At 54.3% G+C, this 25,970-nt stretch overlaps 1 protein-coding gene across 10 annotated transcripts in view; it reads right to left on the reverse strand.

Annotated features, from left to right (window-relative positions):
• The window catches only part of TNS1 (tensin 1), a 232,385-nt gene that overhangs the window by 35,316 nt on the left and 171,099 nt on the right, over positions 1 to 25,970 (reverse strand). For 6 of the 10 annotated variants that reach the window (XM_081242900.1, XM_081242898.1, XM_081242907.1 and 3 more), the window contains 4 exons: positions 12,210 to 13,763; positions 5,888 to 5,974; positions 4,592 to 4,711; positions 802 to 998 (listed from right to left, as the gene is read on the reverse strand). In XM_081242900.1, the coding sequence (XP_081099026.1) occupies positions 802 to 998; positions 4,592 to 4,711; positions 5,888 to 5,974; positions 12,210 to 13,763 (1,958 nt within the window). The remainder of the gene's footprint in view (positions 1 to 801; positions 999 to 4,591; positions 4,712 to 5,887; positions 5,975 to 12,209; positions 13,764 to 25,970) is intronic. The other 4 variants (XM_081242901.1, XM_081242904.1, XM_081242903.1 and 1 more) reach the window with 2 other exon arrangements.

Here is a 25,970-nt window from a genome sequence, read left to right on the forward strand (position 1 = left end):
GAGATCGTCGCCATCCGTGAGCCCAACTCCTTGCAGCCAAGAGAATAGAAAGTGGCTATTTGCAAGGCCATGGTCCAGCAGCACCTGCCTTGGAAATATTTCACAACAGGGCCAAAGAGAAGGTGCTGGGGGCAGGGGACTGGAGGCAAGAGAGAAAAGATGTCCAAAAGCCATTTATATCCAGAATGACTTGTTAACCTGGATTTTATCAAATACGGGCCACTCACATCAGAATCTTCCAGGGTGTATGTTTAAAATGCAGATTCTTGGGTCCCATCCCAGGTCTAATAGGCTAGAATCTCTGGAGGGGGACTTGGGGATCTACATTTTTAGTAGATTCCCTGGTGATTGTTATGCTCGCTAAAGTTTAAGACCTACTTCCTCAAACTACTGAACCGTCTCAGAAATACAAACAATTTGACATTGACATGTGATCTCCCAAGAAAACCCTACGTCTAGAAAGGGCTCAAAAACAAAGTCCGTCTCTAGGATCTGGCTTGGAGTTTAGAGACTGTGGTCACCTACATCATACCCAGGATCCTTACCACCCTGCTAAGGGGTGCCCTTTAGGAATCAAGAAGCGAACCTCAGTCTCAGTGTTCATGGAAGAAGTAGGGGCATAAAAGCTATTCAGAGAAGGAAATGGGCTCCAGATTCCACAAGCCTGAGAGGAGACCTAGGCTGAGGATGCAGGGAGGAAAAATGACTGAGTTTACTGACAGGTCATTGCTGCCCAGTTAACCATCAAGTTCCTCAATAGCTCAGGTGGGTTCCGCTACCCTCTGTGGCCCCAGGACTCACCTCTTTGGGCCGCCCTCCAGGATTGAGAGCGATGGTGAGAGCCAGCTCTGGGGAGACGCACTGGACAGGGGAGCGAACCCCAGGACTACGGGGGGACGCAGGTTCTGGCGACTGGTTCTCGTACTGCCCATCGCTGGCCGCCCGCCTCCGGAGAGGTGCTGGGGGCTCTGCAGGCTGCTTCTCCCGAGCTTGCACCCCTGGGAGGAATGGCAGGACATAGAGGGCACTGAGCATAATGTGGGGGAAAGGATCCATCGGGCCTAATTCCCCCAGAGAAGGCAGTGCATCTTAGCCCAGGGGGCTCAGCTGGAGCTGGGCTTGTCTCCCCTCAGCACATCCTCCCACCAGCCTCCCTCTGCCCACACCCCGGTTTCTCTGCAGGGTGGGGGATTGGCTGGCCTTCACCAAGAATCTCTACTCTGCACAGGGTTGGGGCCCAGAGCACAAAGGACTGATACAAGAAACAGATGTCAACTTCTTCCAAGCCCTGGAGGCAGAGGGCCAGAGCTTCCAGGCAAAAGAGGGAAGGTGGAGGGAGGAGAGTCAGTCTCCAAGGCGACTGCATCAACCAACAAGCAACACCAGGCCCGTGGGGAAGACTTTTGGAAAGAATGAATGATGCATCATCTTGCAAATGGTGCTCCCGAGAAGAAACCAAGAAATGACTAAGGCTTGTCACAGTGTCCCCAGCCCCAGCTGGCCCCCGGAATACTGCTGGCCTTCTCTGGGATCGCCCAACCCTCATCCAGTGCACCTCTGAAAGCTCCTTCCCACTTCCTTTATGCTGGCCCCTTATCTGTCCACCCTTCCCTTGCCCCAAACATGGCCCAGGTTCCAGCCTGCCTCTCCCAGAAGAGCAGCAGGCAAAGAGCCTGAAGCCATGTGCCCCATCTGCTTCTGTGCACTTCCCTTCCATTCTGCAGGCCTGGGGATGTTGTTAATCTCCCCCTCCTCCCTTCCCACAGCTGGGCTGCGGCACGAAACCCATTGCCTCACTGAGCTGGCTCCAGAATCCTAGAGAACTTATTCCCCGGGGTCCAGAGGCCAAGACCCAGCCTGAGGGCGGGCCCCTTGTCCTCATTATCCTGCAGGAGGAAATTCCCAGCCCTGCCTTCACCACCACCCGAGAGGGCAGGTGAGGAGAGGTGCTGGGACTCATCAAAGGTCTTGTGAGACCCTGGCCACAGCAGCCTCAGGCCAGCACTTGTGGGCAGACCAACCGCCTCGTGGCACACATGCACACAACACACACACGCACACGCACACACGCACACGCACACACACACACACACAGCTTGCCCCAGGAACACTCCAGCTCAGCCAAGCAGAAATCACCCTCATTCAGACTGAATCACTATCTACCCTCCACAGTGGGGTCTGCATGGCCCTGGGGGCCCTTCAGCTCCAGCCTGGAGCAGCCACTAAGGCTGCCATGACAGGCACAGGCTGGGAAGCCTCCCTACTTGTCATGAACAGCAGGCTGCCAGTTGCCAAGTCTAGGGATGGACACATACTCTCAAGCACTCACACCATCACTCCAAGTCATGCACTCATATTATCTCATAATTAGGAGTCCCGTCTGGAGAGCACATGTAAATGCAGAAGGTAGCTGGGTGGGGCAGTGTTCTTTATTTTTCAGGGCGGGTGGGGATGCTCTGAGGCTCCACTTCGGGCTCTTCGTTAATCAGAGGCAACCTGCCTACCATCTCAACCGAGGAAAAAAGAGCCCTGGCTAAAGACAGCAAATAAACCCCTTGCCTGGAAGGACCTTTATTTTCAGAATAGAAAAATGGGGGTTGCAGAGTCCTAACCAGGGGCTGCTATGAGCATCAACACGGATGAAAGATGGGGCCCGGCTCTAAAGGGTGGAGCAGCAGCTGGGACCCTACAGCAATCCCAGGCTGCCAGCCCTCAGAGAAGCAGCCTGCGCCCCGACCGGCCCTGTCCTTGGCCGTGCTCCCCCCACCACCGAGCCCCCTTCCCCCTCAGGCCTCCGGGGCAGCTTGGTCCAAAGCCGCTGCTGGTTCCACTCCTGGCAAAAACATTAGGGAGAAAGAGACGTAGCCATTGATTTTCTAATAATAATCGTGACGAAGGAGGCCCATTTGGGAAAGGCCCTTGGGGTTGGAACCAACTTCAGCCCCAAGGTTAAAAGAAACGCATTAGGGCTGCTCTCCGTTCTGGCTCACCCATACCCGCAGTCTCTTTCTGGCAGGTCCCCGTGCCTCTGCAAGGGGTGGCCAGTTTCCCTGTTTGGGGATCTGATATCTGCCCTTGAAAATTGGGTCTGTTTCAATTCGAAGCCCTAAGTCTCCCAGAGGGACAGAGAACATTCTCCCCAATGCACCCAGAACATCCTCCACATTCTGGGGATACAGAGGGCTGCAGCGGCCCGGAGAAGAGGTGGGACCGTTGGAGGGGCTTGCAGGCTTTGGAGGATGCGAGACCTGGCCCAAGGCGGTCAGACACTTGAGGGCAATCACACCTCTTCAAGCCGCCTCTCCACCACCACTGGAGTGGGACCGGCTCTGTCCAGAGGCAGGGGGATGGACAGGTTGCCATCCAAAGAGCCAGGGTCCTGCAGGGCAGAGCCTCCCTCTGCAGAAGGGGGAAGACCCGGCATACCACTCCCACGGGGACAGCCCCTCTCCTGCAGAGCGCCCACGGCCCCAGTGGCCAGCCTGGGCCTCTCACATTGTTTGAACACAGTGACCCACTGTTGTCCGCCTTGGCAGTCCCAGATCTGCCCCGGAGCGCCTGGAGAGCCATGTTCCCTCTCTCTTGTCTCTCTCTACGGGAGGGGAGACGGGCCATGGCAGAGGGGAGAGAAGAGAGCCCCATTGTTCCTCAGCCAAGCTGGGAAGTCTGGACACAAGCTGACAGCCAGTGTCAGAGAGAGAACACCACTCCCTCATGTCCCAGAGGCTGACGGATAATAAAAATAGGCCCACACTCCCCACCGGCCTCCTCTCCTCCCCCACCCCCGACCCCAGGACTTTCTTGGTCTCCTGGCCCCAGCCCCACTCTCAGGGCTTCCGTCTACGTGCCCCACTCCCTGCACACACACAGGCACACGCGTACACACACACGTACAGACACGTGTGGGCGCACGCAGCCTTAGCCCGGCAGCAACAGTCGTGGGTCACAGTCACCCTCAGAACCTCCACGCTCAGCCCTTCCCCAGCAGAACAGGGGCCAGAGGAAGCTCATGAAGAAAGGGGAAAAGAGAGGCAGGCAAGGGACTCTGGAAGGTCCTCCCAGGAAACCTGGTGAGTCCAGCCTTCCAGCTGCGGCAGCACGAGGAGCGGCCAGAAAGTGGCCTTTGGGATAATAATGCGCTACATCCAGAAGCCCTTTGTCATCCTCCAAGGGCTGCTCACACACTGTGGGCATCGGACCTTCCCCTCCTCCTGGAGGACAGTGGTCACCTCAGCCCGGGGCCTCCACATTGACCACCAGACCTGAAGAGCAAGGGGCCGGAGCAGCCCCATCTCCCGGGGTCCTCACTCTGCTCCCCAGGATGGTACTGTGCTCTGGGGAACAGCTGGCTCCAAGGCTCCCCTAAAGTGGGCCGGAACTGAGGTCGTGAATCCCCTTCATCACACACACACACACACACACACGGGCAATTCTAGGGGCTGTAGCCCTAACACACATCAATACACCTGGTTAATAGATAGAGCATGGCTGCCCACCACCCCCGAGTTCCATGGACATATGCCCTGGTGTCAGGCTTCATCACACGCCTCCCCTACCCGCCCCAGGACTGGCCGCTCCCACCCCGACAGACCCAGCTCTTCTTTCCAGCCTTCCAATTTCCAAAAAACTGGATTCCTCAGCTCCAGGTGGCAGGGCTGGGTGTCCGACTGCTTGCCTGGGGCTCCAGAAGGGAGGGAATCCGGGAGGCCACCTGCTGGGCCAGGGCACCAGAAAGCCACACGGCAACCACACTAGCAGCCCCAGGGCAAGCCATGCCAGCTCCCCTCAGGACCCCCCAGAACTGCCCAAACCCCCAGGCCCCACCGAACACCGCACTCCCCACCACTGGGCCGAGAAAAGGTGGAGGGACAGGAGAGGAGGGGGACAGGAGGCATTCTGCTAGAACCATCTCCCCATTATCCATGGACTGGGAGAAGGAGGGGTCGTGAGAGCACCAGATATTGCCACTGGGGGTCATCAGTTCCCACCCCACCCCACCCCCAAGCCTTTTCCCGGAACTGCTCAAGGCCACGGCCTGGGGTAAGACTGAGCACATGGTCTTCTCCCTGAGCTGGGCCTCTGGGCTCCGAGGAGCAGGAAAAGATGAGGTGATTCACCCCGCCCAGAGCTAAAAGTCTAGGGGTTGTGTGTCCAAGAGCTGGTGGGAGACGCTAGTGGATGACATCACCCTCTAACACAGCAACATGACTCTTGATGGAGGGTCCACCATGTTGGGGCACATCAAGCCACCGTGCAAAAGGCACGTGGCAAGGCTAAGATCCTCCATCTGTCACATTGGGAGACGGAGCTCTGAGCAATTCAGAGACTTGCCCGGGAGTGTCACAGAGGAGGTCACAGGAAAAGCCAGGACCACACCCAGGGCTTCTGACTCTTGGCCATGGGTCCTAGGATGAGAGATTCAGGATGAGGTCAGAGGGGGTGCCCTGCCCCCAGGGAGTGCTGTACTCCAGAATGGACAGAGCAGCAGGTGCCAGGGCACCACTCTGCGTCTTGTGCCTGCTGGTCCATGCAGAGCTTGGCCTGGCTCCTGCTGAGGCTCTGGCCGGGCAGCCCAAGTGATCTGGCCAAGGTAGCTGGAGAGCCGGGCTGTCCCAAACCCTCACTGAGCACCCTTGTTGCAAAGGCCTGTGTGCCCACGGGGAGGTTGAAAGTTCATCTAGTCACCCCGGACCCTGTTCCCAGCAGGGAAGGCCAAGGCTGGAAGCATCAGGCCGTGTCCATGCAGAAGTGGGAGGACTCACTCATGCAGAGAGGAGGGAGGCAGGAGGAAGAAGGGGGCAGTGAGAAAAGAAGTGGGGGGCAAAGAGAAGAAAGAAACGGAGAGCTCAGGTAAGTCATAAAGGGGGAAGCGGGGAGAGGAACCAACCAGAGAGAGAGGAAGATCGGAGCCGGTGGAGAGGAGGGTGCCTGGAGCCAACACTCTGCCCAGTGCCCTGCAGCCTGGCGTTGTACGCTGCTCACCCCCACCCCGGGGAGCCGGCAGCGGGGAGGCAAGCAGGGAGGGGGGGGTGGAGGGGAGGACACCAGGCAAGGAAGGCACCACACCCACGGCACAGGGGACAGATGGACACGGGACACACGAAGAACGCCAAGGACAAGGCATTTAACAAGACGAAACAAAACAAAAACAAAGAGAAAATCAAGATTAGTCAGTGTTCTGAGTCTGGGTTCTGGCCACAAGCTGGAGGGAGGCGGGCAGGGTGTCAGACAAGATGAGAGGGTGGATCTAGGGTCTCGCTTCTCCAAAGGGCAGATGGACCTTCTGCTGTCCAGCAGGACGCCACCCACCTCTCTCTTTTCCAACCCCAGCGTGGAACAGGAAGGTGCCAGCCTGGGACCAGGAGATTTCAGTCCTGTGGCCCCATACCTCACCTGCCCTCACGGTCAGCACGACCCCATCCCAGGACCTTTCTCCTCTCACGGTCACCTGCTTCTTCCTGGATTCGGCAGTGACCCTGCCAGTCTGAGCCCGAGGGTCACCTTCCTGAGCATCGGGGCATCCCTCAGCCCTTCATTCTTCCATCACACCCCTTAGTAACCCTCTTCCACAGGAGCCACTTAGGATTTTCTACTCCTGCCCCAAACTGCTGGGTACCACTGAAAAGTCCTAAAGATGAGCCTGCCGGATGCACCGTAAGGACCTGTGAGGTCCTTTTATTCGTCCCCCCAGCTGACTCCAATCCATCTCACACCACAGGGGCCACGCAGTGGCCAATATCACCCCTTCCTGGCTTCCAGAGAACCACACCCTTTGAGTTTCCTCCACTTCAAAAGCTGCTCCGTACCAGTTTCTTTGCTGGTTCCTCCTCATGTCTCAGACTGCTAAATATTCAAGGCTCCAGAACTCAATCCTTCTCTATCTGTGCTCACCCCCCTAGGTGATATCATGTAGTGCCTTACTTCACATGACATCACATACTGACAACTCCCACATTTCTAAGCTCCAATCTCTCCCTCATAAACTCCTGACTCATACATCCAACTGTCTTGGACATTTCATGAGCACCTCAAATCTAATGTGGCCAAAATCGCACTTCTGATATCACCTCTAAGCCTGCTCTTCCCACATTCTTCTCCATCTCAATAAAGAGCAACTCCATCCTTTAGGTGTTCAGGCCAGAAACCTTGACTTTTCCTTCTCTCACATCCCATGTCTAGTCTCTCTGTAAATCTTGATGGTGACACCTACAAAATATGTCTACAATCTGAGTATGTCTCACCATCTCCAGATGCCATCCTGATCAAAAGCATCAGCCTCCTAACTGGTCTCCCTCCTTCCATCCTGGCCACACTGATGTTTTTAGAACAAGTCAGATGATGTCACTCCTCTGCCCAAATCCTTCCTAAGGCTTCTCACACCAGGCAGAGTATAAGCCAAAGGTCTTATGATGATCACCTACAAGGCCCATAGAAAGCTGGTCCCATTCTCATTCCCTCTCTGATTTCGGGCCCCCTACTTTCCCAATATCAGGCACACTCCTGCCTCAGGACCTTTGCACTTGCTATTCCATCTGGCACATTCCCTCCCTGCCCAGGGAAGCCTTTTCCCTGACCATCCAACCACCACCCCCAACCCTTCACCCCTCATTGGCATTTCACTGCTTTATTTTATCTCTATGGCTCTTTTCACCCATGTGACATATTATATGTGTATTTGCTTATTTGTTTATTGTCCATTTCCACCTCTTAAAAAAAGGATCTTTATCTCTTTTGTTTACCACCATTTTTCCAGAACCTAGGCTAGCATGTAGCATGGATTAAGAGCACACATTGAATGAATGATGGAATGGGCCTTGACCTCATCTCCTATTTCCATGATGAAATATAAAAATTGGGTTCTCAATTCAAGCTCCCAAGGCTTGACACCAATATCTCCCTATATCTGTATCCATCCTCTGTTCTTATTTCATGAAGAGGTACCTCACCTCCTGGTTGAGCCTAAATTATCCACCTGGGTTCCTAAGCCTAACTCCCCTTACCTCCTTAGAGACCTATTCTATCAATTTCTTTCCCTTATATCTTTTTCTTCTCCCTCTTCCCTCCATATTCAACTTCTCTCTCCTCCCCCTCTAAAAACATTCTCATGGCTCCTATATTCACAGAAAGTTCTCAGTATCTTGCTACCCTCTTTAGCTACCACCCTCTTCCCTTTTATCACAAAACCACTCAAAAGAGTGGTCGATATGCTGTCTGCACCCTCTCATCTCTCACTCCTCAATCCCTGTCTGGTTTCTGTCACCACCACTCTATTGAAAATATGCCTTTGAAAATCACCTAATTGGCAAGCCCAGTGAATTTTCCTGAGTCCTTCTCCTCATGATCTCTCCACAGTGATACTGCTAACCCCCCACCCCTCCTCCTGGAAACCCTTTACTATTCTGACTTCTGTGATGACCCACTGTACTAGTGTCCTCTCTCTGTCCTGAACATTTGTTCTTAGTCCCCTGTATGACCTCCATTCCCTCATGGCCATTTCATTCTAAGTTCTTTTCTCTCCATGCCCTCTGACATATAGAGATCTCATCCATGCCCAAAGCTTTAACCTTTACCTTTGTGAGGATGACTCCCAAATCTATAGCTCTTTCCAGTCTTTTGAGCTCCAATTCCGGATGTCTGATTGCCTTCCATACATCTCTACCTGGAGGCTCCACTGTCACTCAAATTCAACATATCTAACACTGAGGTCTTCATCTTACACCAGACCTGCTCCTCCTGCTAACTTCTGGCTTATTAATGGAACCATCATTCTGTTTCTATTCATGGAGCCTCAGAATTATCTTTCATGTCTCCTTCTTCTTCATCTACTACATCCAGTCAACTTGTAAATGCATCAGTTCTCATCCCACCAGCATCCTTGGCACCCATCTCTTCTTTTTCATTTCCATGGTCAGCACCCTAACTCAGTCCCAATCACCTAGGTTAGCTAATAAGCTCCTAGCATCTCCCAGCGCAAAGTCTCTCCCCTTTTGTATCCTTTCCGCCCAGACCCACCAGATACATCTGCCTAAACTACAGCCCTGATCATGCCATCCTCTCCTAAACACAGTAATGGCTTCCTACACTGCCACTAGGTAAGATTCAAGCTCCTTAGTCTGGTATTAAAACCAAACAGACGCAGGCCCCAGGCTACCTTTCTTGACTCTCTCTCACACAGCCTATATGCTCTCAATCCACTCTATTCTTCAAACATGCCTTAAGTTTTCCTATCTTCATTATGAGCCCTCTCTCTCCAATGACCTCACCCATTTTCAAAGTCCTTCCCATCTTCCAAGGCTCTATAAAACCCACACTCAACAAAGAGCCTCCCCAATCTCTCCAGCTGATAGTGACCATTCCTTATTCTTCATTCTCACAGAACATTCTTCATACCTCTCTTATTACAAATAACTTCATTTTAAAGTTCCAGTTCTTTTTCCCCCTTCTAAACTCTAGACTCCTTAAGGATAAGATCAACTTCTGATTTCCAATATGCATTGAAATCTCTACCTCTAGAGACACCTGAGATCAGTACAGTCACAGAATCAGGATCATAAGATAACTTGATTGGACTCAACAACTATGACTCTTGTTTCCTTTTCTTGTCTTATTGCACTGGCTGGGATATCCAATACAATGTTAAATGATAGTGGTGATAACAGGCATCTTTATTTTGTCCCTGGTGTAATGGGAATGCTTCTAATTCTAATGTTTCACAAGAAAGTGTGACATGTGCTACAGTACCTACCCTTTGTCAAGTTAAGAAAACTAACCCCACATACTCTGAGTGCTAAGCTGAAATAAGACATAAGGAGTAGTTGGATCAAAGTGGGATGAACCAAGGACATAGAACTGAGGTATGATAGCCTCAGTTGACAGCCAAGGAAGAAAGAGCAGACTTGAGGGAGCAAGGCCAGAAGAAACCAGATCATACTGATGACCATATAGAGGTTCTCCCTCAGATCTGAGGTTACTCATGTTGAAGCTTACATTCCAGCTTCTTGCAGAAGAATGTAAAATGAGAAGAAAAAGGCAGCACTGAAAGTCTATCCCTTGGCTCCTAGACTGTTCTACAAATTAATCCTGCCGGTGCATCTTTATCTACACAAGCACTGCGGATAGGGCTACTGAAGAAGTTGTGCAAGCAGGACCTGCTGACATAAGAAATACTGTTCATGACAGGGCATGGACCCAAGAGGTCCTCTGTAGCCCTGGAGACCAAATATAACTGTCCCCTCCACACATCTCATCCCTTCTCCTGACTGAGTCACTCACAGTTGGTGGAGGAGATGACAGTGGGGTTGGAGGGCACAGGTACTGTGCCAACAATATCCTTCCCTGCATATGGCTTCTTGGCAACCTGAGCAGTTACAGGATATGGAGGTTGAGAAGCAAGACCTCAGAAACTGGTAGGAGAGAAAAGGATGAGGGGAGAGCCACTACAAGATGGACATCCTTCCAGGGCCATTAAAGTATGGCTTCCTTCTGAGCAAGCTCTGGGAGAGCTATACAGAGCATTCTGTGAAAGGGAGGAAACTCATCCTGCTCCCCCAGAGAAAAGCCCCTTGGATCCTGCCCATCATTAGACTAGAGTGTCACTATTCTTCAGGCCACCACCCCAACCCTGTAAAATATTGAGAGGGCCCATTCCTCTCCCTTCAACAAAACCAGGAGGAAAATGGTTTCTGCTGACAAGCCAGGTACTCCTTATCTCATGGGCCCAGATGTGGACAAAAGTAGAAGACACCAGCCCCACGGGGACACCCCCTCCATGGAGCATTTCACCCCTCGGGTTATAGAGCTACTCATCTTATGCTTTGACTCGTGGGCAAAGACAATGATGTGCTGCTAGACCAGCTCTCCAGGGCAGGTGAAGTCCTTGACTGCCAATTTCCAGAGTGTGAATACTGCCATCATGGCCAAGTTCAAGTTACCAGTAGTTGAACTGGGGGCTGTGCTGTGCTCTGAAGTACAGGAGCAGGGAGTCCATGCCGCCACACCAGGTCCTGGACTCAAACCCAACAGCCAACTGGCCTGGCCCCAGCTACTTCCCTAAACCCACCATCCATCCTCAGGGATGGCATCTCCCTTCCTCCCTGTAGTTGGCATGGTGACTCAGCTTCCCCTAAATTTAGGAAAAGGGACAGAAGGCAGAGTCAGCTGCCCAGGCTCCCCTTCTGCTCCCTGACTACCCACCACCCTGTCAGCTGAGGGGCTTGGCACAAGGTCCCCCTCACCCCAGGCTCTGGTCCACCCTGGCCTGGGCTTCACCTCCACAATAAAACGAACTCATAGGATTTCCCACCCAGTTTGGCCGCCCGCATGGAATGGTCCCAGGCTTAGGCCAGAGGGAAGGAAGGGAGCCCTTCCTGCCCCTCCCAACATGGCCCTGGACACTCTGCCATTTCTTGCCTTTATCTCCCCAGTAAGCTCATCTGGTTGCCCCATTCTGTCTCCTCTCTCTGGAGAACAAGTCCATTCTCTGATAGGAAATGGGGCTCTGTTTCTCAGTGCCTGCTTCCCATACAGAGCTGGTCCTAAAGCAAGGACTAGCAGGACAGCTGAACAAGAAGATGGACCTTGGCCTCCCCAGAAACAGAGAAATATCCTGAAAGGACGCACCAGGGTTGAACACTCAGATGGAGCCCAAGGGCTTCAGGACACCCTCTCAGGCATTGCTGTGCCTCTGGGAGGGCTCAAAAGGGAACTGGAGTCCACAGAGGCCTCCCTCCAACCTTCTCCAGGCCTTCTCCACTGCAGGCAGCTGCAGAGAGCATCTCCTCTCTGCCTAGAAAATCTGTACTCCAGCCCTGGAGTCACCCCCTCCAGGAAGCTTTCCCTGATTGCCCTAGGTGGGAACCTTGCTTTCCCAGGCTCTGGGGCTTTGGCCCCCACTTCTGTGGTAGTACACATTGCTCTCTGTTAGAATTACCTGTCTGTGTACCTGCTCCCTCACTAGACCGAAAATTCCTGAAAGACACTGATCTTTGAACCTCAGTGCCTGGCTTGGAGCCTAACAGGCAATGAATGCAGGAAGGGATGGCTGGCATGTGGGCTCCTGACAGCCTCTTCCCCAGGCCAAAGCAGCACCCGCTAAGGCGTGATGGCTGGGCCTGCACCCCGCTCCAGCAAAACCAGCCAAGACCAGAGAGGGAAGGTGTGGAGGGAATAAGGAGGGGATACCCAGAACTCATGGCCCCTGAGGCTCTTACCTGCTACCCGGTGGGCCACAAGCCCCTCCAGGTTCAATGGCTCCTCCTCTGGAGCTCGGGATGGGTCTGAAGTCACCTCCTTCGGTGGAAGCTGAGGCTGAGTGGTGAGGCCAGGGAGAGAGACTGGGGGCAGCTGAGGCCCCGGAGAGCTCTGGGTGTTTGGGAGGAAGGCAGGCGAGGAGGAGGCAGCTGGACTCTTTGGACGGTGACTCTGGTTGGGCCCCGTTAGACATGGCTGATAATCATAAGGTGAGTAAGGCCTGCCAGGAGGGACAGACTCCAGGGAGGCCCGGGGAGCAGGCTCAGGGGGGCCCAAGGAATGCCCACTGGGGATGTAGCCAGATCTGGACTGGGTCAGTGGATGGGACTGGGAGGAAGAGCCAGAGAGGGGCTGGGAGGAGAGCGGGGAAGCGCCTGGCCAGGCCCCAGGGACACTCTGGGACTTGTGCAGTGGGGCGGCCGCCGTGGCTGGCTCCAGATCCAGCATCAGCATATTGAGGGCTTCGATGGACTGCTCGATCTCCTGCTGGGAGGCCGCCCGCGGGAACTCGGGGAGGCCAGGCATGGGGGTCTCTGCCAATGGCTGGGGGCTGGGCCTGCTGAGCCCAAGGCTCTCCAAGTGGGCTCTTTCCTGCTGGCGAGGAGGTGGGTGAGGCTGCCAGGAATTCAGGCCCCTCTGCACAGCCTCCCGGCTGCTCCCGCCCCGGGCTGGAGCTGGGGGCAGCTGGGGCTTGGTTTCCGGAAAGGACTGAGAGCGGAACATACCGCTGGGGTCATGGCCATAGTGGGAGGTGGTCATTGACTGTGGCCAGGCTGGGTGGGGCCCCTCCCGCTGGTAGCCAGCTAAACTCTCCTGTGCAGAGTAGGAGGGTCGCATGGGGGCAGGGTGGCCAGCTTGGGCAGGCACCGCCCGGCTGGCAGACTCATAGGGGTAGCCCCCGCCATTGACTATAGGTTCCACGGGGTAGGGCTTGTCCAGACCGTTGGTCAGTGGGGACAGGGCCTCCGGGTAGCCCCCCTCACTGGTGTTAGTGACCCCATCCAGGGAGGACAGTGTGCCCATGCTGCCCACGCTGTGCCCATCCTGGTTGGGCAGCTCATCATCCAGGATGTCTGTCTCCCGCTCGGATGCCAAGGCCCTGCCATTGACGTGAACCTGGGCCGGGACGACATGGCGGCCGGAGGAGGGCGCAGCAGGGCCCCCCGCCAGGCGGGACCGGAGATGCTGCATGTGGTACATGGTGCCTTGCTTCTCTCGCTCCAAGCCAAAGCCACTGAGCAGGCGGTCCAGCTCACGCTTCTCCTCGGGACTCAGGGCAGCAGGGGCACTGGAGGGGCCGGGGGCAGGCTCATCGGTCTTGTCTGTCTTGGTGGAGGCCGTGGAGTTGCCTGAGTCGCTGCTCACCGAGAGGGTGTGCTCCACGTGGTTGGGGGTAGCCGACAGAGCAGGCCGCGTGGCGTTGACGGCCCCAGTGCTGCCGTTCAAGGAGTCCTTCTTCTTCACCTTGGCGTACAGGCTCCCGTCCAGGGGTCCCTGCGTGTGGCCCACAACCTCTACAAGAGAGGGACCAGAGGGGAGACAGATAGCAGATGTCAGTGGCAGGCGGGACATCTATTCTCCCGAGGAAAGCAGCTGAAAGCTTCCCTTCTCTGGATCCCCAGAGGGAATCCTCTCAGCACCCCAAGATAGAGCCAAGGTAGCAGAAGGGCAAAAGGACAAAAGGACCCTTTCCCCGAGCTTCTGAGCAGAGCCCTCCCCTGCACCCAGGGTCAGGGCCAGGCAGTGGAGTCCAAGGTTGGGCCGTGGTCCTGGGGGCAAGATGCCCCAGTCCAAAGCCTGGATCTGGCACTGCACTCGCTTCCCAAGGACCTGGGCTATTGGGCCAAGATGCGGTCCAGCAAAGGCGGCAGGCCCAGTGTTATAGAGGACACAGTTTCCCTCTGAACGCCGGGGCCCGTGGAGGCTCTGGAAAGGAGCTTCAGGGGCCAAGGGTGGAGGGAGCATCTTAGGGATTGAGGACACAAAAGTAGAGGTTTTCAGCAGGGAGAGGTGCCCTCTGTGCTATTTTGTCTGAGATGCTCTGGGGACCCCGTGAGCAATACTTTCTCTGAAAGGAAAAAGTGAGCGCTGGGTGGCTAGAGGCCAAAGGGCTGACTCAGGAACGAAGAACTTCCCTGCCCAGAGGAACTCAGTGATTTCACACCCTGTACAGTCAGCAGTCCAGCTTCCAGCCTTGACACACACACACACACACACACACACACACACACACACACACACACCTCCCTTCTGCCCCCTCCAAGGCAGGCCCCCAACTGGCAAAAAAAAAAAAAAAGCCCCCTCCCAAACTCCAGCCCAGACACCAACAATCACACACACACTCACACACAGAAAACCAAATATAAAGACATCCAGAGACACACACTCCCACCAGAAATCACCCAAATCAAAAACACCCAGACGCATGCACTCATGGAGTACACCAGACAGCCCCAGCACCGCAGTCAGAAAGAGCAGGTGTGGATACAAATACACAAATACTAATGTTAATAGCTAACATTCAAGGAACAGTTTGTTACATTTACACATACGTTATTTCTAATCCTGTGAGTCAGGGTTGTTATGCCTGTTTTAAAGACAGAGAAACTGAGACGTGAAACTATTTATTTGCAGACACGTAGTACTTGGTAAAGCTGGGATTGAAATCAGAACGAATTTAAAATTTTTTAAAAACTAAATTAAAATCAAAGCTAAAGCAGAACTTCAAAGACCACACAATTTTTTATTATTCTACACCGTCATATCACACACACACACACACACACACACACACAGAATAAACACATAAAAAGCAGCAATACCCCAAAATAAATACTGAAATTTAAAGCCACAAACATTTCAGAAAATACAAGCTCCTACCATGCCCAAGGATCAGCCCTCAGGCCAGAAGTGGCAGCCTCTAAAAATAAACACTCATACAGAAGTCCACGGCCAAAAACAAGTGATCAGACAACCGCAAAACAGGAACATCCTGATCAACATACACACACACAAACCACAGGCCAACCAAATGACGTCACCCAAGCACTAGCACCAACATGCCCGACAAGGCACATCGTCCACACACACCCCCTGGGGGCTGAAGGCTTTGCCTATTCACTTAACTCTCCAGAACCATCCCTCTGCCCCCAGTTTTCCCTGGGGCTTTGGGGTCTCAGCCAGCAGCAGGCCCCAAGTGACACTGGGCCAGAGTGTTGCCGCAGCCCAGGGCTCACAGGGATGGCGCTGGTCTGAACGGGAAAAGGGTTTTGGCTGAGAAAGGTCTGATTCTCCGAAAACCTGCCCCTTGTTCCGGGACCCCAAAAGGCTACTAAGATGCAGTTATACACATGCTGCCTCTCCCAACTCACATGGCATCATCCCTAAAGGGGCCGAAATGTAGATGAGAGGCTGCCCCTCATGCTGTGTCCTTCCAAAGAACCGGGCTCCGTGTTATACACACAAAAAAGAGACTCTGGTTTCCAGAGGAGAAAAGTATTGCAGACAGAAGGCTCTCATCCACTCAGATTTTGGAGGGTGGTTCCCGTGAGGATGGGCCCCTCACCCCACTTAGTGGCGGTCTGAAGAGCTGCCTTTCCTTCTCACTGTACCCAGAAAGCTGCTGGCCCATTCCTAGGCCCTGGCCCTACTCTCTAGCCCACACCGTCAGATGACAGAGTATTCCTCCCGGGCCTGGGATCTCCTCCACCCCCTGAAGCCCCTCATCTCCCAGGGCCATGCGCACATAGGCTGGGAAGCAGGGGGGAGGAGTAAAGCAAAGGCTGGAGTGTCCAGTGGCCTCCCATTTATACTCAGAAGGCAATGAGAACCACTGGGTGCAAACCAAAGCAGACCTGAGAGTATTCCTTCCTAGGAGAAAGCAAACCCACGCCAGCATCTCACTAGGGTTCACAAAAGAAAAGCTGTTGGCAAGAGAGATAAGAAATCATCTTCCAGGCTTCCCTGGTGGCGCAGTGGTTGAGAGTCCACCTGCCGATGCGGGGGACGCGGGTTCGTGCCCCGGTCCGGGAAGATCCCACATGCCGCGGAGCGGCTGGGCCCGTGAGCCGTGGACGCTGAGCCTGCGCGTCCGGAGCCTGTGCTCCGCAACGGGAGAGGCCACAGCAGTGAGAGGCCCACGTAGCGAAAAAAAAAAAAAAAAAAGAAAGAAAGCATCTTCCAAGACGGGGAGGGAGAATTCACACTGATTACTACTACCTGATACCTTGGCCCTCTGGGCCACGCCCTACTCTTCACTGACTTTGAAAATGCCAATATTAAACTTATTCTGCCACGACGTCATTTACCCCGACACGGGCTACTGTTCGCAGGAACAACATCAGGATAATAACCGCCAGGCAACTAAGGCTTTGTAAGACAACCGAAGAAGTGTAAACTGTTTGTTTAAATCCCATTTGCCAAGTACAAATGGAAATGCCTATTCCTGATCTCAGAGAAGGGGCCGGCTGCTCCTGACGCCCGGTGCTGGCAGCATGCTCCAGGCTGTTCTACACATTCACTGGGTCATCTTCCTTTTCAAATCAAGAGGAGAACCTGAGGACACCCAGGCCCCTCCTAGGTCTGTCAGCCCCCGTGAGGGCTCTGCTGAAATCCCAGTGCACCTGAGGGGCACGAACACCTGCTGCTCCCACCAGGAGGGAAGGGAAGTGCCCACATCCCTCACGCCATACAACACGCTCGTCATCCCCTTCTCCCCATCAACCACGTCCACATTAAGAGCTATTGACCAGGACCGCAAGAAGCCGGAACACCATGTCGGTTTCCATCTATTAAGGGCAAAAAGGAAGGGCAAAAGAGAGAGGCGGGCAGAGCACAGAGGAGTGAAACAGAGTGGGGGAGGAGGAGAGGGGACTTCGAGAGGTGAGGGGAGATGGCTTCAAGGCTCTTAAGGGGCCACCAGATCCATCTTGAAGTCCCAGCAGCCTCTATGGGCCCAGCCAGTTCAGGTAAAAACATCTCAGATGAGAGGGAGTTGGTCACCCAGTGGGAGAGAGCAGGGGGTAGAGGGAGGGACCTGCCTGGATGGAGCTGTGGGTGCTGAGAAGGGGAAACACAAGGTATAGGCAGCCCAGGGGGCTGAGGTCCGAGTCTCCTAACCCGGGCCAGCCTGGACATCCTGCCCATTTCTCTAGGGAAGTGGAGAAGTCTCTTCAAGGCCCTGCTTGCTTTGTCTGATTATGCCTGGCTCTTCCCAGCAGCTGCTCCAAGCCCTGGACTCCACCCTCAACGCTGAGCTGGATTGCAGCAAGGGGCCCTTATTCCACGGCGGCCGTAATCCAGATGTGCGTGTCATGCTTCTGGAAAGCTCTGAGGAAAATCCCCAGCTGACTTGGACGTGGACCTGCTCTCTACTCCCTACCCCCTAGGATCTCTCCAGTGAACTGCGGAAGTTCGCGTGTAGCTGGAAGCACAACACAGGCCAGTACGCAGGAAAGTAAAGATGTGTCCATCCCACACACTTCAAAAGGAACAAAAGAAATAAACATGGGATGCTAAAGTGATAAAGGGTTTGGGCAGTTGCTGTCTAATTTTGATGTTCATAAGAATCTCCTCCGGGGATTGCTAAAAAAAATGTAGATTCCAGGGCCCTATCTCCAAAGATTTTCACGCATAGATCTAGCGTAGGGCCAAGAATCAGCATTTTAACTAGCTCTCAGGGGCTTCTGGGTAACATCTTGAGAAACCTTGACCGAGGTGGTCAGCGTTTTGAGCCCTGAGGTTAAGGAGCTCCGCTTCTCTCACTAATGTCAAGTGGGGAGATGTCATTTATTTAGGTGTCAGAACAGACAGGCCAACCGGGGAAAGTAAAGGGTGCCAGCCTGGTGGACTGCAAGAAAGTGACTCAGTGACGAGAGACCGCTCCCTGTCCAAGAGCAGACCTGTTGTGCACAGTGAATGATTTATTAAGCTCTTCAAGATGGGGCCCTTCATGATAAAAAGTCCTTTGGGTCCACGTCCAGCAGAATAACAGCTCATTCCAATACATTACCCGGAGCAGTGATGACCAACCAACGTGGAGGAAAATCAATGCAGTGCCAGTAGGAAGAGGCACGGTGCCCACCCTGGACACAGGCAGTTTAGAGGCAGACGGGGGCCCCAGCAAGCCAGGAGGGACTCTCAGCTCCTTAAACGTGGGAATGAGGCATCAAAAACCACGTGTGTCGGGCAGGTAGGTGAGCTTTGACAGACAGTGAAGCTTGGCCAGGACGCAGCCAGGAGAGCAAGTTCTGGGTGTGTTATCCCTTTAGCCACAATCTCTTCCCCAGCCACGGGGTGGGGAGGTGGGCTGAGGCTGCTGGGAGGGGGGGCGGGCTACTGAGAAGCAACATGTGAAAGCCAGAGGAAGGGTACCAGGGAGGCCAGAGGGATGCAGTTCTGGAGAGGAAGCAGAGCGGAAGGGCCCCTCCCTCCCCACCCCCTCACCAGCTCACTCAGAAGGATGGCCCCCATCTTAATGGCTAATTCAGCTTGTGTTAACCACTAAACCTCCTTAACCACGCGGAGCCTGGCCTCCGAGCCCATCAGGTGAAGATTCAGATGCTTACTTGCAGGTTTGCTGAGTGACAGGATTCAGGCGCTAAGCACCTTGAGCTAGGCCTGGCACGTCCAGGCATGCGAGCCCCTCCCCTCGCCGGCCATGCAGACCTTTTATCATCTGGCCCCCGCCTGCCTTTTGAAGCCTTCCCTTCACTGTCCTCAGTACTCCAAACACGCCCCCACTCTACTCATACTATTCATATGCTCTTTCGCACCCTGGGTCTCGCACATGCTGTTCCCGCTCCTGAAAGGCCCTTCCACGCCCTGCTCCTGCAGCTCCCAACCTCCCTGGCAAGCCTCTTCCTCCTCCTTCAGGCTCAGGGAACCTCTCTGGGAAGACTCCCTTGGCCTTACCCCTTTCCTACCGTCCGCCAGACTCAGATAAACCTTTTTCCTGTTCCCACTGCACTGTTTCCATGACTGTAACACTGGTCACCCACTGGACAGACATTACTGTCAACCACGTTTGTCTTCCCCACTAAGTTCCTTGAGGAAGGCCTTGACCTCTTTCTCTCTCTCCTCCAGTCGCTGGTTCACAGAGAGTACCATTCACAATGTGGTCTATGTCAACAGTGCCTCTTGGAGTTCAATGCGCAGCTCACACAGCCATACAGGATGGCGCGACAGGGTGCAGGGCCTGGCACACGTGAGACGTTCCATCAAGCTTCTGGCATGACATTAAATAAAGCTTTATATAGTCCTGTCAGCCACTGAGATACTCTTCTCCCACTGCCACCCAGAGAAGCAGAAAATCAGGGACTCAAGGTGGACCTTGAGCTTCTCCCAAAAGGAAGAGACACACCGCAGCCAAAATATCATGAAAGAAGGGTGTTGGTAGCACAGGCTGCGCCCCGTGCAAGTCCTCGTAAATTGGCTGAGCCAGAGCCCACCCTATGGCATCCCCCATAGGACACCTCAGCCACACTCCAGCCCAGTCCAGTGGACATTCGCTTTCCTAGCCGAGGACCCCCTGCGGTATCTGAAGAATTCCCCCCAGAATGCCCGAATACAAATTTTGCACATAATTTCAGAGGGGTGATGGACACCCAGGGGAGGTGTGTGAGGAGGGGTGGAGGATGGAGAGAGCTGTGGGGAACCTCAGCCCCATGGCTCGAGCATGGCCTGGGGGTTCTCCTGAGACGCCCAGGCAACGGCAGCAGGGACCTCCTGTGGCCCATCTGTGACAGTCCCGGACTCCACCCGTGCTGACCTCCCCACACAACCCTCGCAGCCAGCCAGGGCCTGAGGCAGCCCTTTGTTCGAAATACAGCTCACAGAGAGTTCTAGAACTTCTCTAAGTAGGAATGGGCTTCCTCGGGGGCTCTGAAGGGCTTCAGAATTAGGAGTTGAAGACCGAGTCTCTGCAGGGAAACCACAGAGAGAAGACACAGCCTCTGAGAGGCAAAGCGGGCAGGTGACAGGTGCAGCCTCAGGGACTCAGGTTCACAGTGGGAAGTGTCCACTGGTGCCACACTGACAAGCACGGGGCCCTGTGGGCAGGGACGGATGAGTCCAGGTGTGGCAGACACCTGTCTTTCTTCTTCTTTAGCAGCACTCAGAGGGAACCCACTGCATTTTCAGATACTGGAGAGAAGAGAACAAGGTTCTTCCCAGGGCTGCTGTCCATCTTTACACAGGGGGCTCTGTCCCCTGTACAAGGGACCTCACCAGGGTCACCCCAAAATCTGCCTCTGTGGACCCAGGGAGGGTCCACACCTGGCCGCCTCCGCCAATCTGCCGAGGCAAGAAAGAAGGAGGGAGGCACTAAGCCCAGGGCCCAGACGGAGCCCCCGTCTGAATTTCAGAAGATGGAGAAAGTCAGCATCCAAACAGAAATGGAAACCAGAGCCGCCTCCCACCAGCGGCTCCTGCCCGTGGCTCCCGGCCCTCAGAGGCACAGAACGAAGGTCTGAGAGGGACCAGCTGAGCCGTGAGAGCTTTTTAAAAACCATGCGGTTTGGGGAGCTGACGTGCCTTGAGGGCTCAGTTAATCCACTGCCCACCCCTCAATTTACAGGACAGTGAGGCTCTGTAGGCTCCGGGAAGCCCCCCCGAGGTCACCCAGCACGGAGGGCTACAGACTCGCCTCCCTGCTTCCAAGTACGGCACTCTTCTCCCCTAATGGCGCTTCAAGGTGAAGATGCTGGAGGAGCCTGGGGGGCGGGGACACTCTCCAGCTGTGGCTGCAGACCAAGAACCTCACGATATAAGATACGGGGCTTGGTCAAGTGATGATGACAGATGTGTCCTCAGGGCCTCCTCAGGAAGGACCCACACACTTTGCACAGATACCACCTTACTTGAATTCCTCCAGAGAGAGGGAGTAGGCACTGAAAACCTCACGGTGACCTTTCTTTCAGACCCAAGGGACCAGGGCCTGGAGGGTGAGTGACCTGCCCAGTCACGGGCCAGCCCACGCCAGTGGGGTGAACGTGAACTTGCAGACCAGCCTCCTGACTCCAGCCTGGACTTCAGCTCCCACGCCAGGCACTATAACCAGAGCCTGGCGCTCCCAGTCCCCGCCCTCGGCCTATCCGGGCAGCAGATATCACAGGCACACTCCGGATGGTAAAAATAGCTCCTGAGCCCACAATAACCGACGTCCTTCTTTGCCAGGCCAGGGCACCCGCTTGGACACTCAGAGATTCCTGGCCAGGGGCACAGTCGAGCCGCCAAGAGCCCTGTCAAAGTTGGGAGAAAGCCATGAATGGGAGCCCACAGGAGACCAGTGGGGGAATGACCAGCCCCGAGGGTGCCACAAAGTTCAGGCCACAGAACTGGGTGTGCGGGCGCTGTCCTGAATAAACAAGAATGTTTCAGGGGAGAGTCCATGCCTCCGCCACATGCCCTCTGCCCACCCCATTCTCTCCCGCCATGAACCACTACCCCAAAGGGTGAGGCCGCTCAGATCCACTGCCCCCCTCCAGCGCAGCCAGCCCTCAGACCTGAGGCGGCAGCTCTTACACATTCCAGGGCAGCGAGTCCAGGAAGGAGGTGGCCAGGTCAGCCCATCTGCCTCCAAAGGCAACGCCAGGGGCCACGGCCCCACGCAGACACACGCCCTTCCCCAGTCCAGGTCCACGGCAGCCCCCAGCCCCCAGGCCCAGAAGCCACCCTCCACCCTCTCCCCGGGTCCAGCAGAGAGCCACACAAGGACACACACGGGAGAAACAGCTGCCCGGCAGACACTTACCCTCTAGACAGAGAGGGAGCGAGGGGAGGGAAAAAGAAGCGCTCTGAATTGATCTCTGCTCCTGTGCCTCAAGTTTCAAATAATCCGTCCATGGCTGCAGCTCCCAGCGCTGTCTGTGTCCTACTTGGGCTCCCTCGGACTGTCAGAGGTGGGAGGAGCCAGTGCCGCCTGCCTGCGCTGCCCGTGGCTCTGGAGCGCGCGCACACACACACACACACCACTCCCTCCCTCTGCCTCACGCGCACGCTCGCGCGCTCTCCTCTCTCTCTCTCTCTCTCTCTCTCTCTCTCTCTCTCTCTCACTCTCTCTCTCCCTCTGTCTCTCTCTCTCCCTCTCTCCTCTCTGTCTCTCTCTCCCTCTCTCTCTCTCTCTCCTCTCTCTCCCTCTCCCTCTCCTCTCCCTCTCTCCCTCTCTCTCCCTCTCCCTCTCTGTCTCTCTCCCTCTCTGTCTCTCTCTCTCCCTCTCTCTCCCTCCCTCTCCCTCTCTCTCCCTCTCTCTCTTTCTCTCTCTCTCTCCCTCTCTCTCTCTCTCCCTCTCTCTCTCTCTCTCCCTCCCTCTCTCTCTCCCTCTGTCTCTCTCTCCCTCTCTCTCTCTCTCTCTCCTCTCTCTCTCTCTCTCTCCTCTCTCTCTCTCTCTCTCTCTCTCTCTCTCTCTCCCCTCTCAGCTCGGCTTGGTCTGCCTCACTCTGGCTTGTAGGAAGCCAGTGGGATAAAACTCTGTCTGTAATTTCAGCCAGCTGGGTCCCCAGGGCTTCACTTATCATCCCGTAGCTATGCAGCTCTTGAATGACATCACAGTGGCTTCCCAAGCCCTCCACATGGAGTGAGAAGTGGCCAGGCCAGCCCATCTCCGGCCCCAGCTCCATCCTAGTCCAGCGACGGCCCCAGGCCCAGCACAGCCCAGCACAGCCTCAGAACTGCCCCCGGCCCGGCCCCAGTCCCAAACCCACTGTGGCTCCAGGACCCAGAGAAGGAAGTGGGAGAAAAGTGGCTGGGATGTGAGGGAGAGGGAGAGGGAAGGGTGAGAGCTCCTATGAGGGTACTGAGATTTATTTCCCCAAATTTTTCCACATTTTTTTCCCATTCTCAGCAAGTGAAAGGCAGAACAGATGACAACAATTTCCAGCTGCTGCACAATAAGGTGGAAATCTTTTTTTTCCTCTCTCTCTCCTTCCTCGCCACCCAGCACACACCCGCCGCAGGGCAGAGTCTAGGAGCCAGGACACTTCCTTGGCTTATAAAAGGGGGAAAAACCCCACAAGCTCCTATATTTCCCAGAGGTGACCATGGGACCTAAATGGAGGCACTGGGGTATCACACATGCAGGATGCTGGGAGGGATGGGAGCCGCAAGGTGAGATTTGCAGTGCAAAGCTTTGGATTCTGACCCAGGAGCCTTGACCCTTTTTGAGGCTTGACTTCGGGAAGGCGAGTGTGTGTCTGGCTCAGGACACTGACCTGCCGGGCCACCTGAGATGCCTCCAGGTGACTGGCTATTGGTATTCAGTTGATTCCCACCCATGGCAATCACGAATGGCGGAGAGGATAACTTTTTGGAGTGTAGGTGATGTCTACCCTCACATCTAAGCAGCCAGATCCAAAAGAGCCCCCTCAGCTAGAAGCCACACGAGCTGCCCAAATGACCCCACCAGCAGCCTGGTGTGCCCTGAAAAGTACCAGTAGTCCCTAACCGACAGCAGGACACCAAATTCCATCTCTTATTTGCATTTCAATCGAACGCCCAACCCAACTCCCACAGGCAGTAGGAGATGGCCTAGGATTTGCAGCCAGGCCAGTAGTGGTTTCGAGGCCTGGTGTCTCCTTGTCCGAGCCCCAGTTACTTTGCCACCCCAAAGTGCTTCTGCAGCCACCCCACGCTGATGCCCAGACCTTTCACAGCCAGGTCGGGCACCGCAGGCCCGGGAGGGAGAGGCATGCCGGGTGCAGGCCACCTACTTCTCCCTCTTCCGAGCAGACACCTCATCCCTAGCCCCCTCCCCATTGCCAGCATCACTAGCTGCTTCTTTCTGAGAGTAAAGAAGAAAAATAAGAGGAAGAACAAAAATGGTGCCCTGTACTCCGGCCCTTGCCCTATCTTAACGGCATTTTCACTGATGAGATGGGGAACACCCCAGCCCAGCGTCAAAGACTTCACAGAAACAGGGAGAAGAGGGGTTCCATGCCTCAGGCTCCAAACTGGGGGGAGAAGGACCTTCCAGTTTTCCCGGCACAAGACTGTTGTAAGACCACAGTTTGGACAAACTACTGTAATTATCCTCTTACCTCCATAGAGCCTTCTGGGACTAACTGACAAACCCCAGGCTCCTGAAAGGGTATGGTCAACCAGTCCACCCAATAGTCCCTACCCTTACAACAGTGTTAACCTAGATTTTATTTGCATACGACCTTCATGTTTACCTGCACATCTGCATCCCATCAATAGTATTATTTTGATAAGATTTTGTAAATTTTTAAAATAAATTTAACTTCCAAGTAGTTCAAAGCATCAATATCCATGATATCACAGATTTGGTGTGAACGCTATACACTTTCTCTTCTAATATGCTTTAAAATAAACAGACTTAAAATCATTTCATATATAATTACCAGTCTGGCCAATGTACCATACTTTGGAAACACCACCATACAACAGTCTCTGTAAGTAGCAACCCGATCCCATGGTTCTCTGCTACCATCCAGGGACTGGCTGCACCAGAAGGCTTTGGGGAGTTTTAGAAAAACCCTGACCCCCTGGCCCTACCCCAGACCTCCAGAGGCCAAATTGCCAGGGGTGGGACCTGGGAATCTGAATTGTAAAACACTCTCCAGTGGAGAATGCTAGGCAGCCAGGTTTGGCAAAACATGGTCCTAGCTGTACTTAACTGTTTTCAATTATAGGGATCTTACTCTCTACCCCAAAAGCCCATTTCATCATTAGATGGCTCTAACAGATAGATTTTAGCTCCCTGACTTTTCCACTAACCTTGCGGTGCCTGATTGGGTGGCTCAGACAAGCCAAATCTCAGCCACATGAGAGTTTCAGACACTGAATGGGATATGCAAGTCCTCCTGAGTCTCTCCTTTGACAGACAAACCTCCCCCACTCCCACCCCCAAAGTCCCTGAGCCCACCGTACCTCTCTTTCCTTCTCCTCACCACCTGAGCACTTGTTACCAGTGGTTTTTATCACTCTGAAGCAAGGGACGACCCATGTGGGCTCTCTGACCTATGAGGAGCACCACAGGCCTATCACCTTCCTGTTTCTGGAAACCACGCCTTTAATAATGCAACCTAAAGTTATACCCAGCCCTTTTGACTCGCTTCACTTCAGCATCTGCCAGGAACACAGTGGCTAAGAACACGGGCTTAGGGGTCAAGCCGACACTGGTTTAAGTGCAGACACTACTACTTACTAGCTTAGTGCAACCCTGGGCCAATTACTTAATTTTTCTGAGTTTCAGTTTCTTTATCTATAAAATGGGTATCTCAGAGAGTACTGCAAAGACTGATACAATGCGTGTAAAGCACTCGGCACAGTAAAAAGCACACAGAGGTGCTCTAAATGAGGCAGCCATGAATATACAACCACCATCACCTCGACATCTGCTTCCCAATCCTCCTTCCCTACCCGGCCCACCCTGAACAGCACCTCGGTGACCCTAGCTCACTGGGCCCAGATGAAACACATTCAGTGCTTAAGCTTCAGGACATATCATTTGGCCTGTCCTTTCTCTGCTCAGATATCATGGCATCGAGTGTCCAACGAAGAGAAGAGTCTCACAAAACGGCCCAGACTCTGAGGATGTGATGTTGTTCGATCAACAAACACTGGGTCTGTCCCAGCATCAGTTACTGCCAACAGTATGCCCGAAAATGCCACCCCCTCTCCCCCCTCCGGAGACGGCTTCATCACCAAGGACCAAGAGGAGGGAGGGATGGCATCTTTCCAGACCTGGTTTTTTGCTCTTTCTC

The sequence above is a fragment of the Mesoplodon bidens genome (assembly GCF_964165515.1).
Source record: "Mesoplodon bidens genome assembly, chromosome: 8".
Taxonomy (NCBI): domain Eukaryota; kingdom Metazoa; phylum Chordata; class Mammalia; order Artiodactyla; family Ziphiidae; genus Mesoplodon; species Mesoplodon bidens.